Source organism: Heterodontus francisci, chromosome 42 (genome assembly GCF_036365525.1).
Source record: "Heterodontus francisci isolate sHetFra1 chromosome 42, sHetFra1.hap1, whole genome shotgun sequence".
Classification (NCBI taxonomy): Eukaryota; Metazoa; Chordata; class Chondrichthyes; order Heterodontiformes; family Heterodontidae; genus Heterodontus; species Heterodontus francisci.
The window spans coordinates 16,271,853-16,288,730 of NC_090412.1; the positions used below are offsets into that span (position 1 = coordinate 16,271,853).

Below are 16,878 nucleotides of genomic sequence, written 5' to 3' on the forward strand. Positions count from 1 at the left end.
TAACACACTAAATGGCTTAGTATTTTAGAGCTCTCCCACGGGAGCACTGGCTGTGCAATCTACTAGATTGCACATGCATAGTACAAAGTAGTGCTGTTAAACCAAACTGGGAAATTAAGAACCATTTTATGACAATTCAAATACCGTAGGCAACAAACATAAGAAAACAGTTCCTTTTTCAATAAACTATTTGAGGCCTTGTACCTGAGTCGTGCCAGGAGTTCTTTTTCCTTCATTAAGAAGTCTAATAGGACCTTGCTGGCATAGTTGTAAGATTTTTCAATTTGTTCCACGTATGCTCTTTCCTTCAGAGTATAGATCACTTCCTTGGCATCAGGACAGGTCACATCACGACCACATTCTCGAACAACATTAAGATATTTTCCTACAGGAAAGAGAAACAAAGTTCTTTACCTTCAGACTGACTGGCCAAAATAAGTTACTTCACTTCTTTCTTATAGGACATTGTTCTGTCCTTGGGCCATCCAGTCCAGGATGGAGGAACAACAAATTTCGAGGTGCGTTTGAGCGAAAATAACTGATTAAAATTTGATCAAGCAAAGGAGAAAAAATATAATGAAATTCTTGGTCTGTGCTTTCTTTAAAACGGGAAGGAGGGATTAGACAGCAAGGGAGATTTTCCACTTCCGAGCTCCTGCAGCACATCAGGAAATTGCACACCCTTAGCCAGTGATTTTCCGTCTGTTGATTTTAACGAAAGCTACAGGCTAAGTTGTGCTATCATGTACCCCTGGTGTGAAACAGAGTATCTCTCATAATGTGTCTTGGGGGCAAAATACCTGAATCCCAGTAATTTTTTCTGGAGAAAGACTGGTCACTGTTTATAACTGAATTGTAAATATGTTTCTTTAAATACTGAACAATTTTCTTGCTGTATCTAACCTGAAACACAACGATGACAAGAATTGTCTAAGGACATGTGCAATGTTTACCCCTGGCTATACTAGTACTTTGGTGCCTTTAAAAAAAAAAATTTATATAAATGTGAAAGATGCCCAGAATTTAGAGAAAAATCCCAATTAACAGCACCTTTGGAGCAAAACATGTTTAAACAGAGTTTGCACTTTAGACGCAATCAGCAGTTTGGGTGCCAATTGTGCTAGTTTTGAGAAGTGTTCCTTCTTCTCAGGTTTCTGCTCAAAAGCCAAACGTAAAACCTACCATGAACCAGCAAAATCGGGTAACTTTTTAGCAAGAAATGTTTCAAAAATTGCTTTCAAAATATTCCTCGATACACTTAAGAGCAGTATCCAGTTGCAGTTTGATTAATACAGCTGAAATGGGTTTATCACAAAAAAAGTATTGTTCAATGTCTAGGCCACCACCTGTGAATAATCTGATTATAAATAACTAGAAATAACTTTTTTTTAAAAACATACAGGACCATTTGCTAGTTACAGTGTATGGTAGTCAGTTTCTAAGTAAATTGAAATTATATTCAAAAGTTTTTAAAATATGCCCATTAGTGTCCTTATCCTTTTAAACAAAAACAGCTCAATTTTTTTTTTTACAGGCTCCTTGATGGTGATTAATTTGATCTTGGGGCGTGGCCAGTTTTGTGTGCTTCTAGGGCAATGCTTCTTAATCGAACACAAAAGATTACAGAAACTCAATTTACTCCACATGCAATTTTGCACTTAAAATTCCACAATCTTTCAGCTGGTTTGGCCGATTTTGGGTGAATTGTACTGAAGAAAACCAGCACAACTTAGCAGAAACTCCTGCTTTTTAATTAAAAGTTATGAGTTGAATTAATAACAGGAGCTATAAACAAGGCAGGTTACATCTGTGGATCTTGTTGGGGAAAGGGAAAGAGGGGATTTTTCCCGTAACTATAACAGAATTCATAAAGGGCACGTATCTACATCAGAAAAGGACATTTGAAAATTTAATTTCCTTGGAGATTCTATCAGCTTTTTACAACACAAGGACATGAAGCAAGTCTTCCCTGTTTTTGTTTTAAATGGAAGTTTATTAAGTGGAACTAAGCCCAAAATAAAGTCTGTTCCTAAGGTTTCTTTTTCAAAAAGATTTCATTTTCTCAGTCCCTGCAGTCAAAACATGCAACTATTTTGTCTTCCTAGTTGTCATGCTAGTTCTTTCCTGCTAAGAATTATGGACAAAAGCAACATTACTGAAGACTAATACTAAACTTATGTTGTGCAGCCCCCATCCAGGAAATCTTTCTCTGCAGCTAGATCACATAAAAGGCTGGTTAACAAAATTGAGGCTCATGAAACAGGAGGGTCAGTGTCAGCTTGGATAAAAAAAATTAGCTCAAGGACAAAAAAACAGTGAGTTTTGGTAAATGGTTGTTCTTCAGACTGGAGGATGGTAGACAGTGGTGTTCTCCAAGGTTCAGTGTTAGGACCACTGTTTTTTTTGATATATATATATATATATATATAAATGACTTGGATATTGGAATGGAGCGCAACATTTCAAAATTTGCCAATGATATCAAACTTGGAAGTGTGGTAAACAGTGAGGATGATACAAATTGACTGCAACAGGACATGTTTAGGCTAAGAGAATGGGCAGACAAGTGGCAGATGGAATTTAATACAGAGAAGTTTGAAGTGATGTATTTTGGTAGAAGGGATGAGGAGATGCCATATAGACTTACTGGCACAGTTCTAAAGAGTGTGCAACGACAGATGGATCTGGAGGTTCATGTGCATAGCTCTTTGAAGGTTGCAGAACCTATTGAGTGGTTAGCATCGCATATGGGATCTTGGGCTTCATAAATAGAAGAATTGAGTACAAAAGCAGGGAAGTTATGCTGAACCTTTATAAAGCTGTAGTTAGGCCACAACTAGAGCATTGGGTACAATTTTAGTCACCACACTTTAGGAAGTATGTGAGGGCCCTTGAGGGCACAGAGGAGATTTACCAGAATTGTTCCAGGGATGGGGAATTTTAACTACAAGGTTAGGTTGGAGAAGTTGAGGTTGTTTTCCTTGGAGAAAAGGAAATTGCAGGGAGATTTGATAGAGGTGTACAAGATTACGACTGGTTTTGATAAAGGTAGACAAAGAAAAACTGTTCCTAGTAGCTGATCATCCAAGGGCTAGAGGAGACAGATTTAAGGTTTTGGGCAAGAGGTACAGGGGGGATATGAGGAAGAACCTTTTTTTAGGCAGTGAGTGGTAATGACCTGGAACTCGCTGCCTACGAGGGTGGTGGAAGCAGAGACAATCAACCATCTCCAAAGGAAATTGGATGGGCACTTGAAGGAAATAAACTTGCAAGGCTATGGGGATACAGCAGGGGAAATGGGACTGACTGGATTGCTCTATGGAAAGCCAGCCTAGCTGGCATGGACTTGATGGGGTGAATGGCTTCCTTCTGTGCTGTAAATGACTATGACATGGAAGATCTTTATATTGAAACATTGAATTTTCAGTTCCCTATTAATCCTTTTATGAAATTCTCTCTCAATAGGATTCACCCATACAGGTTGTATGAAGTATTGCAGTTATACATAAAGGATACTCAGATGATTTAAAGTCTCCACAGGCAAACACAACTTGACTGCACAGCAATTTACTAAGATGTTCAGAGCTTGAATGTGGAGAAAGCAAAACAAACCTAGCTGATGACAGTTAAATGGGCATAACTCTAGTGTATATTTAGTACAATGCCATTGCTTAAGAGATACAAAGAAAGGTGGTTTAATTTACTATCTTAATAAAAACAAATCAAGTCACTTCAATGCTGGAGGAATATATATATTGTATTACCTGTACTAAGTATCTTATCGGCCAGCTTCTGCAGAAACGAAGGGATTCTATGCTGGATGATAGTGTACCTCTGATCCCAGTACTTGTCATTGTAATCCTCCTGAATTTTCTCCTTTTGAAGTTCATGTTCCTCCACCATGAACTCACTGTGCAACATAAAGAAAGATGAATGTTTATTTATGCAATAAAAATTACCGTGTGAATCTTATCATCCAAAATACTATTTGGCAAAGTAATTAAAGTACTCTAAGCAAAGCAAATGGATACATTTTCCTGAACACAGCATTATCTGTCCCATTAATGACTGACAGCACCTGCAATATACAAACAACATAACCTGTTACTTCTCTGCAAAACAGTTAAGCTCAACACTTCCAGATAACAAGAACTATAAATTCCCAGTCACACCAGCAGCAACATTTAATCTCTTGGAACAATAACAGCATCAGGCAGCAGTGATGAAGTTGGGGAAGAATTACTCAATGAAAAACAAAACCCAGGAGAAGGGGAGGCGAATGGTGCAAGGGGATGGAGTAGAAAAGTAGGGAAGTCTCGCTACAACTGTATAGGGCGTAGAGTACTGCATAAAGTTTTGGTCTCCTTACTTAAGGAGGGATATACTTCCATTGGAGGCAGTTCAGAGAAGGTTCACTTAGGCTGATTCCTGGGATGAAGGCGTTGTCTTATGAGGAAACGTTGAGCAGGTTGGGCCTATACTCATTGGAGTTTATAAGAATGAGAGGTGATCTTACTGATTGAGTGGATGTTTCCCCTTGGGGAGGAAATCTAGAAGTAGGGGGCACAGTTTCAGAATTAAGGGTCCCCCATTTAAGACAGAAACGTGGAGATATTTCTTCTCAGAGTCGTTAATCTTCAGAATTCTCTACCCCAGAGAACAGAGGAGGCAGGGTCATTGAATGTCTTCAAGGCCAAGTTAGACAGATTTTTGATCTACAAGGGAGTCAAGGGTTATGGGGGGATGGGGGCAGAGAGGCATGAAAGCAGAATTGAGGCCACGATCAGATCCGCCATGATCTTATTGAATGGTGGAGCAAGCTCGAGGGACAAAATGGCCTGTCCCTGATCCTATTTCTTATGTGCCAATGGGGAAGGACAAAGAAGAAGAGTGAAAGTCGCAGTACTCAACAGATTAAATACTAAGTTTAAAATAAACTCACAGAGAGTGATGATTTCCAGTGGGTAACAATATACCTGTAAGGATCTTGTATGATTCCCCTGTAGATCCACTTCTCTAAAATTTCAAAGTAAGGAACACTTGCTGCTTTAGTCAGGTACAGACACAGCTCTTGTGCCTGACTGTCTCCTGTGTAGTTAAAAGTCCGATCATGGAGCACACTTAGTGTTGATCCCCCCATGCATTCTCCTTTCTCCACAGAAGTAGCTGATAAAAAACACAGAAGAGAAATAATGTCCTGTTGAATCAGTTACTAATTAAAATTATTCTATCATTTCCTTTGCAAAAATTACTTATTGCAGTTGTTGGTTGCCAGAAAATAAAAATCCTGTTGGCTATGTATAATGTAGTGATTAGTTATTAAAAGTTTCTATGTTTCTACCAAGGCTTGTTCACAGTAAACATTATTCAGGGATTCCTACTAATTATAAATATTTTAATGCATATGAGTAATCTTCTATTTATAGTAGCTGCTTTGCCAGTGATTTATTTTTTTTAGAAACAGGCTAATTTGCATGGGTGAACTTTGCCCTTATATTACTTCAGATTTTTGAATCTTATCTTTACATACAAGTTAAATGAATTTCGAAACACAGACAGACAAAACGATACCTATTGAAGCCAAAATCTCCATTGTTCTAATGGTTGGTTGAACATAAAACCAAAGTTTCTGTAATGAGAGCAGCCCTTGTCTCTGTAAGTGTTCCAGTTGTGTCACGAGGATCATGTACTCCTTCACGAGTGTCCGCATTGCTGCAGCTAAAGCGTGGTTTACCTGACCATGCTCAAAGGAGGACTTATCGTCAATGAATCTGAGTGGACACACAAAGCAGACTTATCAAAGCTCAAACCAAATACTTACAGACTCTTATTTCTTGTGCAAAAAGAAGCCATGTAAATATCAGGTCTCCAGCACCTCGAGGTTGCCTACCTGGTGACAGACGAGTAGCTTGCTGCTATTGGAAGGATCCTATTTACAAGTTCTTTAACAGACATGTCCAATGTGGGGTCAACTGCAAAGGATCGACTCTGTCTTCCCATCAATGGTTGGGCTGTGATGTATTTCCCATCTACTCCAATCAAAACGTACAGCAAGTCTTCAACTATCATTTGCTCTTGTGCGGCAAGTGCTACAGTTCCTAATGGAGAGCAGAGGTTTGATATTGAAACAGATGTAATGCAGCTGTTTTGATAGTCACAACTCGTTTACTCTGAAAGATTCTTTATCATAATTTTCTACAAATTGCATCGTAAAACAGTTAATCTGCATGACTGCACCTTAGCAAAACCATTCAGAAAACTCTTTCAATCTCAAAAGCAAAAAACATTAAAAACATATAGTATGAAAGGGACCCGGATTTCTAAAATAGCATATACCCTGTACCAGTGAAATTTAGAAACAGATTTTTTTAATATTTAGTCAGCAAGATATTGCAAAAAGACAATTTAGGAATATGTCCTGCTTGGTCAGAGATTTCAACTAGACACAATGGGCTGGATTTTACCCTAAGCAGACAGGGATTCACCACCGACTTTTGTGTCGGTGGTGAACCCGCTTCTGCCTAGCCTGGGGATCTGTCCCGTATTTTACGGATCCCCGGGCTTTAACTGTCCCGAAGCAGGGCTTCCACCCACCTGCGGGAGGAGGTCCCGCCTCAGTCAGCTGCTGGCCAATCAGCGGACCGACGGCTCTTAGTCCCAGCAGCGCCACGGGGAGCTGTGGCCACTGCTGGGACTGCAGCCCAGCCGATGCCATGGACCCGAGAGAGTGGGTAAGTTGGGCATGCCTCACCAGGGGGATCGGTTGTGCCTTGGTGAGGCTAGGGTGGTCGTTTGGGGGGAGGGGGCGTCTTGGGTCCCGGGGGTGGGTTGGGAGGCAGGGGCGGCCCTCAATCGGGCACCCTGTGCCCAACTGCCATGGCCTCACCACCCCCCCAGGGCGCAGAAAGGCCGGCAGCTTTCGCTGGGCGGCCTTTCACGCCCCCAGTACGCCCGCTTACCACGGGTAAAATACCCGTGGACGTGGGCAAGGGCCCTTAAAGGCCTAGAGTGGCCGTTTCCTCCCCCCGCCTGACCGCCGTAAAGTTCACCGGAAGCGGGGCGAGTAGGCCTCCCGGAGCCTTCCGCTCAATTTTACGCTGCCCCCACACCATCATCCGACCCGGTGGGGCAGCATAAAATTCAGCCCAATAAATGGGAAATTGGTTCAGCACATTAGAGCTTTGCTTGGGTTGTGTATGTTTTAATCTGGAGCTGGCATCCCAAGGAAATTGGGTAATGTATTATCAATGAACAGAGCACATCCTTACATAGCCTACAATAATCCTTTTTAATCTTAATAGCAAAACAAATAGTTTAGTGTCTCTACAAATAACACACTGAAAAAAATCTTCATATACAAAAATAAATTATGCCTACACCCTAAATCATACATAGAACTAAATGTGAGACAGTGCTTCAAGACTTTGAATGACATAAAACACAAAATATACACTGCCTCATATCATAATCCCCAAAATGGGATTACTACCCTCAAATCACCCAGGTTGTTGTGACACTCCACCCGAAGCACTATGTGCAGTCAATGGATAATAACACCTAAACCAGAGAATTGTCAATTCTATCATTATTGCTGCAGGAAACAAATATACCGAGGGATTTCTTTTGCAACCTGGTATTGTTGCAGGATTTCAGTAAAGCAGGCGCAGATGTGAAAATTTTATACTAAGTCTTCTTGAACCGTTAAGAAAACCCAATGGTACATGTCCTTCCACATTTGAGTCATGTTTGAAGATAGCATTTAGAACTTTATTACAATGAAGTATTGACAGTTGGTGGAATTCAAGGTAATGAAGTAAGAATACACAAACTGTTTCAGTACGACATTTTACAAAGAATGTTTTTTTTTCTATAATGTTTTGATGTAAGTTAAATAAACTTAGTAAGTAATAATCCAAGAATACAGACAATATCTAATAAAATAGCACTTCTAGTTTCAAATTCTCAATTCAGTGCTGAATCAGACTCACAATAGTAAAAAAAAAAGCAATTTACATTCAACATACCTATAGAAACTACAGTCTCAGTGATTGGACTGGAGCTGTTTATAAAGTCCCCCTGAAGAGCTGGCCTTTCATACACCCATGGAGGGAAATGTGGGATAATTAGCCCTGGATTTCTCTTGCTATGCTTGTCACGAAGGAGCTTTCGGACTACTTCAAGCGGCTAGAAATTAAGCACAACTCTATAACCAGATAAATTAAATTATTACAGAGGATACTCAACAAATGAGACAACAAAACTCCTTCTTCACATTGTATTAAGCAATATTTTTAGTTACCTATTAAATATTTGATTCTTCAGCATATAAAAGCAATTCTAAAGTATTTTATGTTCAGTTTTTTGGGGGACTTCTGTAATAATAGAGGGGATTTGTTTTACTTCATTAGTCATAGGTAACAACTTTCATCTCTCTCCAAAGCATTTGAAAATCTCTAAAAAAGCCGTTTATTAACCAATGTTTCCACTCCTGATTGCAATAATCTCTTGGAAACTACATATGTGCGGACATTGAGGTGAGGGCAGGATTAGAGGCTTGGCTGTGATGCCATCCACAGTAAATAAACTGCTGACACATCCAGGCTCACCTGAGGAACAGCTACTTGGACAAAATACCAGAGAGCCACTTGCCTTCATGGAACTGCGAGTCAGCACCTTTGGTAAAGGAGGGGAGCAAACGGAGGTGGGGGTGGAGTGTAATAGTCAGCTTTTGCACTAGAAAATTTTAAATCATTTAACAACTTGAATTAATGAACTCATTTAATGCAAAATGGAAAATTAGTTCCTTAAAACACAGAATTTGCTCAATTTAATTAAGCTGAATAGACGAGTGTTTGTTTACATTAGAGAAAAATATCCTGCATAAGCTATTAGTGATCCAGCATGCTTTGCCATGAAATGTTCTGCACTGCCAGTACTCTCCAATCCACAGTGAAAGGAGCTCACATCCCATCAACAAATAACTAAAAAAACTATGACAAATAGTGGATTGAATAAACTTACATATTCACAAAACTATTACACACTCATCACATCTCAATGTGCTAGTTTGTTACTCATCTGTATTAGAGGTATGAAGGATCCTATAGATGTACAAGATTCATTAAATAAAGAATTGATGTTCAATCTCTTTACCTGTTGTGAACTTGAGGCTGTAGTAACACTGCCGAGCTGTTTTCGGAGTTCTTCAAGTTCCTGTATGGAGAGCTTAGCAGTAGTTGTTGGGACGCTGAATGTGGCACTACTGCTAGCTAAGACATTGGATGAATGTTCTGCTCTGTCCTTAGCATTCTGCTGCAAGTACTGCAGTGTCTGCAATAAAATGGAAAATAAATCTTCTTTTAAGCTCACAGCATTGAAAATGCTTACAACTCTCAATTTCCTGGCTATAATTGTTAATCAACAGGCCATACAAGAAAACATGCTCTTCAACATCTGACAATGTGGAATCTGTATGGGTAGAGCTGAGAAACACTAAGGGGCAAAAAGTGTTAGCGGGGGTTGTATATAGACCCCCAAACTGTAGTGGTGATGTTGGGAATGGCATTAAACAGGAAATTAGAGATGCATGCGATAAAGGAACATCTGTAATTATGGGTGACTTTAATCTGCATATTGATGGGGCAAATCAAATTAGTCATAATACCGTAGAGGAGGAATTCTTGGTGTGTATACGGGATGGTTTTCTGGACCAATACGTTGAGGAACCAACTAGAGAACAGGCCTTCTTAGACTGGGTATTGTGTAATGAGAGAGGAATAATTGACAATGTAGTGGTGCGAGACCCCTTGGGGATGAGTGAACATACTATGATAGAATTCTTCATCAAGATAGAGAGTGACGTAGTTGATTCTGAGACTAGGGTCCTGAATCTTAGTAAAGGAAATTACGAAGGTATGAGGCGCGAGTTGGCTATGATGGATTGGGAAACGTTACTTAAAGGGATGACGGTGGATAGGCAATGGCAAACATTTTAAGAGCGCATGGATGAACTGCAACAATTGTTTATCCCTGTCTGGCGCAAAAGTAAAACAGGAAAGATAGCCAAACCATGGCTTACAAGGGAAATTAGAGATACCATTAGATCCAAGGAAGAGGCATATAAATTTGCCAGGAAAAACAACAGACCTGGGGATTGGGAGCAGTTTAGAATTCAGCAAAGGAGGACCAAGGGATTGATTAAGAAGGGGAAAATAGAGTACAAGAGCAAGCTTGCGGGGAACGTAAAAACTGACTGTAAAGCTTCTATAGGTATGTGAAGAGAAAAAGACTGAAGACAAATGTAGGTCCCTTACAGTCAGAAACAGGGGAATTTATTATGGGGAACAAAGAAATGGCTGACCAACTAAATGCATACTTTGGTTCTGTCTTCACAAAGGAGAACGCAAATATCATACCAGAAATGTTGGCGAACACAGGGCTTAGTGAGAGGAACTGAAGGAAATCAATATTAGTAGAGAAATGGTGTTGGGGAAATTGATGGGATTGAAGGCCGATAAATCCCCAGGGCCTGATGGTATGCATCCCAGAGTACATAAGGAAGAGGCCCTAGAAATAGTGGATGCCTTGGTGGTCTTCTTGCAAGATTCTATAGACTCTGGAACAGTTCCTACAGATTGGAGGGTAGCTAATGTAACCCCACTATTTAAAAAGGGAGGTAGAGAGAAAGCATGGAATTATAGACCAGTCAGCCTGATGTCAGCAGTGGGGAAAATTCTAGAGTCCATTATCAAAGATTTTATAGCAGAGTACTTAGAGAACAGTGATAGAACTGGGCAGAGTCAGCATGGATTTACGAAAGGGAAATCATGTTTGACAAATCTACTAGAATTCTTCGAAGATGTAACCAGTAGAGTTGATGAGGGGGAGCCAGTGGATGTGGTTTATTTGGACTTTCAGAAGGCTTTCAACAAAGTCCCACATAAGAGATTAGCATGTAAAATTAAAGCGCATGGGATTGGGGGTAGTGTATTGCGATGGATAGAAAATTGGTTGGCAGACAGGAAACAAAGAGTAGGAATAAACGGGTCTTTTTCCGAATGGCAGGCAGTGACTAGTGGGGTACCGCAGGGATCGGTGCTAGGACCCCAGCTACTCACAATATATATTAATGATTTAGATGAGGGAACTAAATGTAATATCTCCAAATTTGCAGATGACAGAAAACTGGGTGGCAGGGTGAGTTGTGTGGAGGATGCAGAGAGGCTTTAGGCTGATTTGGACAAGTTGAGTGAGTGGGCTAATGCATGGCAGATGCAGCATAATGTGGATAAATGTGAGGTTATCCACTTTGGTAGCAAAAACAGGAAGGCAGATTATTCTCTGAACGGCTATGAACAGGGAGGGGAATATGCAGCGAGACCTGGGTGTTCTTGTACACCAGTCGCTGAAGGTAAGCATGCAGGCGCAACAGGTGGTAAAAAGGCAAATGGTATGTTGGTCTTCATAGCGAGAGGATTTGAGTACAGGAGCAGGGATGTCTTTCTGCAATTATACAGGGCCTTGGTGAGGCCACACTTGGAATATTGTGTGCAGTTTTGGTCTCCTTATCTGAGGAAGGATGTTCTTGCTATAGAGGGAGTGCAGTGAAGGTTTCCAAGACTGATTCCTGGGATGGTGGGACTGACATATGAGGAGAGATTGAATCGTTTACGATTATATTCGCTCGAGTTCAGAAGAGTGAGGGGGGACCTCATAAAAACCTATAAAATTCTAACAGGACTTGACAGGGTAGATGCAGGAAGGATGTTCCCGATGGTGGGGGAGTCCAGAACCAGGGGTCATAGTCTAAGGATACGGGGCAAACCTTTCAGGACTGAGATGAGGAGAAATTTCTTCACCCAGAGTGTGGTGAGCCTGTGGAATTCACTACCACAGAAAGCAGTTGAGGCCAAAACATTGTATGTTTTCAAGAAGGAGTTAGATATCGCTCTTGGGTCTAAAAGGATCAAAGGGTATGGGGCGAAAGCGGGAACAGGTTACGGAGTTGGATGATCAGCCATGATCATAATGAATGGCGGAGCAGGCTCGAAGGGCCTACCCCTGCTCCTATTTTCTATGTTTCAATTTCCTGGCTATAATTGTTAATCAACAGGCCATACAAGAAAACATGCTCTTCAACATCTTTATGAAACTGAATTGCTGAAATTTCTATCAATTTTTACTAAAAATTTCTCCCCCAACCCCTCACCATTTCAATACTCTGAAAAAGTGTGTTATTTATGGATATGTGCAAATAACTGTCAAAAACAGCAACAGGGTAGAAAGAAATCTGCCCAGTTAAGTAACTTCGATAGATTGCAGTAAAAACAGATTTTCTTCATAGGAGATTTCAGTGCAACATTGTCATCCCAAAATTTGTTTTAAATGACCTGCACACAACAGCTTGGGTGTTGCATTGACAATGCCCATGATTTGCACCTAGGGAAACAAACTGTATGGGCACCACTTTCTTTGCTTTAAATTATGCAGCATTGATCCACAAAGTTTGCATTTACATACTTTATTATCAAATTCCGCCCATGAGTTCTACAAATTTCTATTTGCATTTTGCCAAGGCAAAATACTTTCTGGAGATAGACTCAAATTCAATTAGACTTTCCAAAATGAAATTCTACCCTCAGCAAACTAACAATGTCACAACAATCTACCAGTGTATCAGGTAGTATAAATTTAATCTTCAAGAAATGCTGGAACCACTCAGCAGGTCTGGCAGCATCCGTGGAAAGAGAAGCAGAGTTAACATTTCGGCTCAGTGACCCTTCTTCGGAACTGGCAAATATTAGAAAAGTCACAGGTTATAAGCAAGTGAGGTGGGGGTGGGGCAAGAGATAACAAAGGAGAAGGTGTAGATCGGGCAAGGCCACATAGCTGACCAAAAGGTCATGGAGCAAAGGCAAACAATATGTTAATGGTGTGTTGAAAGACAAAGCATTAGTACAGATAAGGTGTTAACGGACTGAATATTGAACAGCAGCAAGTGCAAACATGAAAAACAGTGGGTAAGCAAACTGAACAAACTAAGATGAAATGAAATAAATGCAAAAAAAAAAGATTGTAAAAAATGGAAAAAAGAATAACTAAAAATGAAAGTAAAATGGGGGGCTGTCATGCTCTGAAATTAGTGAACTCAATGTTCAGTCCGGCAGGCTGTAGTGTGCCTAATCGGTAGATGAGATGCTGTTCTTCGAGCTTGCGTTGATGTTCACTGGAACACTGCAGCAATCCCAGGACAGAGATGTGAGCATGAGAGCAGGGGGGAGTGTTGAAATGGCAAGCAACCGGAAGCTCAGGGTCCTGCTTGCAGACTGAGCGGAGGTGTTCCGCAAAGCGGTCACCCAGTCTGCGCTTGGTCTCCCCAATGTAGAGGAGACCACATTGTGAGCAGCGAATACAGTATATTGTATTCAGTTTGTTCAGTTGGCTTACCCACTGTTTTTTTTTCATGTTTGCACTTGCTGCTGTTCAATATTCAGTCCGTTAACACCTTATCTGTACTAATGCTTTGTCTTTCAACACACCATTAACATATTGTTTGCCTTTGCTCCATGACCTTTTGGTCAGCTATGTGGCCTTGCCCAATCTACACCTTCTCCTTTGTTATCTCTTGCCCCACCCCCACCTCACTTGCTTATAACCTGTGACATTTCTAATATTTGCCAGTTCCGAAGAAGAGTCACTGACCCGAAATGTTAACTCTGCTTCTCTTTCCACAGATGCTGCCAGACCTGCTGTGGTTCCAGCATTTCTTGTTTTTATTTCAAATTTCCAGCATCCGCAGTATTTTGCTTTTATTATAAATTTAATCTTGTTTGTCTACATCAATATAGTGACTTATATATTTATATAGCGCCTTTAACACAGTAAAATGTCTAAAGGACTTTACAGTTGGGGATCTGAGAGGATTTGCAGGAGGGGACAAGAATTTTGCAGAGGAAACAATGAGGCAGAGATCCCAGTGTTCAGTGAGGGAAATGTAAGAGGTTGGATAGAGAAAGATGATGAAATTAATCGGAATTGCAGTTGAGACAAGTATGATAAAAGGTTGAAAATTAGAATATTGGATTTTTTGTGTCAAAATTCAAAGGAATTTTCATTTATAGGTGTCCTGATTTGCTTTAGTTCTACAACAGCTGTCGCTTGTTTTATTGAAAGAAGTGGAAACATGGAATTTAATTTACTCGAGTGACATAAAAATGTCCATCACTTCTGACTGATGAAAAGTGCAGTCAAGTCCAATTGACGCAAGTCACCAGCCTCACTTTGACAAGTATGGGTAACAGTGCTGACACCGTGCCACAAAAGCTACACGAGCACCATCTGTAAAATGGGTGAGTCACAGGGAGCCATATGTCGATGCCACAAACCGCAAGAAAATAAATGCAAATTGCCATATATTTTTGGCAAATCCACCTATGATTAAATTAATTCAAGAAGAACTGGATTTTCTTTGTTGGCTGTGTTACTGTAACCAGGCTGCTGGAATTTGCAATGTCAAAAAAAAGAGAGATTTGTTCCTAAGTTTATGAATTTTCACCCAGATACAGCCTTCTGATCAGAAGTCATGTGAAAGAAAAATGCCAGAACACCTGTCACCACAGTTCACTGTGTCACCAACACTCAAACAGATTTGTGAACTAGCAGGCATGTTTAGTCGAACCAACATGAACATTACCTGGGAAGGAAGGGGGAATCTTTTGGCGCACTTTGGTAATAACTAACAGATTGTGTTGAACTGAATGCCCTGGTGCATTATCAATTTGTTTTGAAGTTAGCAGGTACCTGAAGGAAAACCCGAGCTCTTTTCCCACTGTGCTCCACTGCACAGCGAGGAATGCAACCATGTTACACATCACAACTGGATTCTGAACCCCTGAGCAATGCCAAGGGTATGTTTATCAAAAGATTCCAATAACCACTTCAATAATTGTAATGCTAGCAAGCGGGTACCCATGATATAAAAAGGTGTCAAGTTTATAGAAAATCACATCAAAACGCTCAGAAACACTGAAAATATATCTAAAAACTCATTACCTCTTTATCTTCGGTAAGTTTTGATAACAGGTAAACCAATGGATCCACATTCCGAACATTTATCGATTTTAGCTCATCGTATTTCCTAAGAAATTCCTCTGGAGTTCTTGAAAACTCAGCTATTTTTACCTGAAATAAAAAAAATGCATTTGCTTTTACGCAGTGTTCTCTGTTCCCTTCCCTCAATCAGCCCTGCAGCCTTGTCCCGGGCCACAACCCTTAGTCAATCATAAACATGGTTGTCAAAGTCAGCCAGCTGAAAACCCATATGCAATTTCTCCTTTCACACACCACCCCACAGGAAATCCCCAGCAACTATTCAGCAACTCCCTAAATTCCACTCAGTAGCAGTGTCCTTAGGTGTTCAAACCTGAAATTCAACTTTATCCCCCTCTTAGAATCATACAGCACAAGAGGAGGCCATTCAGCCCATCATGCCTGTGCTGGCTCTTTGAAAGTTATCCAATTAGTTTGATTCCCCTGTCCTTTCCCCAAAGCCCTGAAAATTTTTACCCTTCAAATATTTATCCAATTTCCATTTGAAAGTAGTTATTGAATCTGCTTCCACCACCCTTTCAGGCAGTGCATTCCAGATCATGACAATAAAAATATATTTTAAATACAGGAATTTCAGTTACTAGAAAGTGAAGCAGCTAGTTCATGGATCTATGTTGGACACATTGTTACCTTTGCACTGTGAGAAGATACAGTAGTTGTGACATATGGAGTTCTATTTTTTTGAAGGAGATCAATGTACACTTCAGCTCCATCTCCACCACGAACTCGAAGCAAACTGAGCAGCTCATTGACATCATGATGGATTCGGAATTCACTCATGATTTTTCCTGTGTTAACAAGAAACGTAAGCATGCTGAAAAAGTCTACTGAAAACTTCAAATAATTACATAACATAACTGTACCCTTCAATATATCGCAGTACAGTATTTCACAGTCAAGTAATCTACGAGGCCAATTTTCATTGCCCCAAGAAACATGTTTAAAACAAAGACATCAAAACTAGGGAGGTGGCAGTTGTGACAAAAGATGGAAACAAATTGCTGTGTTCCAAATTCTGTACTTAAAGATGTCATTTCAAATATAGGCTAGCGTTCTCCTTTAACTCATTAAATAAAAATGCTTCAAATTTCTGTAGGTTATTTGAGAATAGGCAACACTGAAAGGGTTTAAATAAGTCACGAATTTTCAGGTAAGAATCACAGGTGTAAAGTGAACAGTTTCGGGGAACCATTTCTTAGATTTACATCTACAACATGTTACTAAACTACTCCTAATCCCTACGATACATGAACAGGTTGAAAGTTCTCACCTATAATCTGCACAAAATTTGTATGCGAACATAAAATCAAAACAGAATGGTTAAGGGACAATTTTCTAATGCATCCCAAGGCTAACTTTCCACAACACTATGGAACCAAATTACCTGTGACAATTGTGGGGAGCATATTGTTGCTAACTGTGATATATAGAAAACATTCACTGAGTTGAAACTAAACATCCCAATTCCCACTATATTATTCATTAGGTATATAGTTAACTACAAATTTAGCAATTATAGATGGCAATTCTCCACATGCAAATAACAGCTTAAAATCATTAGCACTTTGTAGGGAAATGGAGCTTTTCCTAACTTTTCAGTGAAACATTTTTTATCCTGGAACCACAAAATGAACAGCTTCAACAGTCTATATTTTAGGAGCAGTGGAAAGAAAATCTCTGAATCACTAACTTATGCATAGTTTACAACTACTGTAATCACTGATGTTTGAATTTCGTAAGACACATTCAGGAATGGAATTGAAAGATAGA

General features: G+C 40.0%; 1 protein-coding gene across 1 annotated transcript in view; it reads right to left on the reverse strand.

Annotated features, from left to right (window-relative positions):
- tubgcp2 (tubulin gamma complex component 2) overlaps nt 1-16,878 on the reverse strand; it is a 41,227-nt gene that overhangs the window by 22,209 nt on the left and 2,140 nt on the right. The window contains exons 2-10 of the mRNA XM_068020638.1: nt 15,739-15,896; nt 15,052-15,180; nt 9,154-9,330; nt 8,025-8,184; nt 5,891-6,098; nt 5,572-5,771; nt 4,977-5,166; nt 3,765-3,910; nt 205-385 (exon numbers count right to left, since the gene is read on the reverse strand). Of these exons, the coding sequence (XP_067876739.1) occupies nt 205-385; nt 3,765-3,910; nt 4,977-5,166; nt 5,572-5,771; nt 5,891-6,098; nt 8,025-8,184; nt 9,154-9,330; nt 15,052-15,180; nt 15,739-15,888 (1,541 nt within the window). The 5' untranslated portion in view covers nt 15,889-15,896. The remainder of the gene's footprint in view (nt 1-204; nt 386-3,764; nt 3,911-4,976; nt 5,167-5,571; nt 5,772-5,890; nt 6,099-8,024; nt 8,185-9,153; nt 9,331-15,051; nt 15,181-15,738; nt 15,897-16,878) is intronic.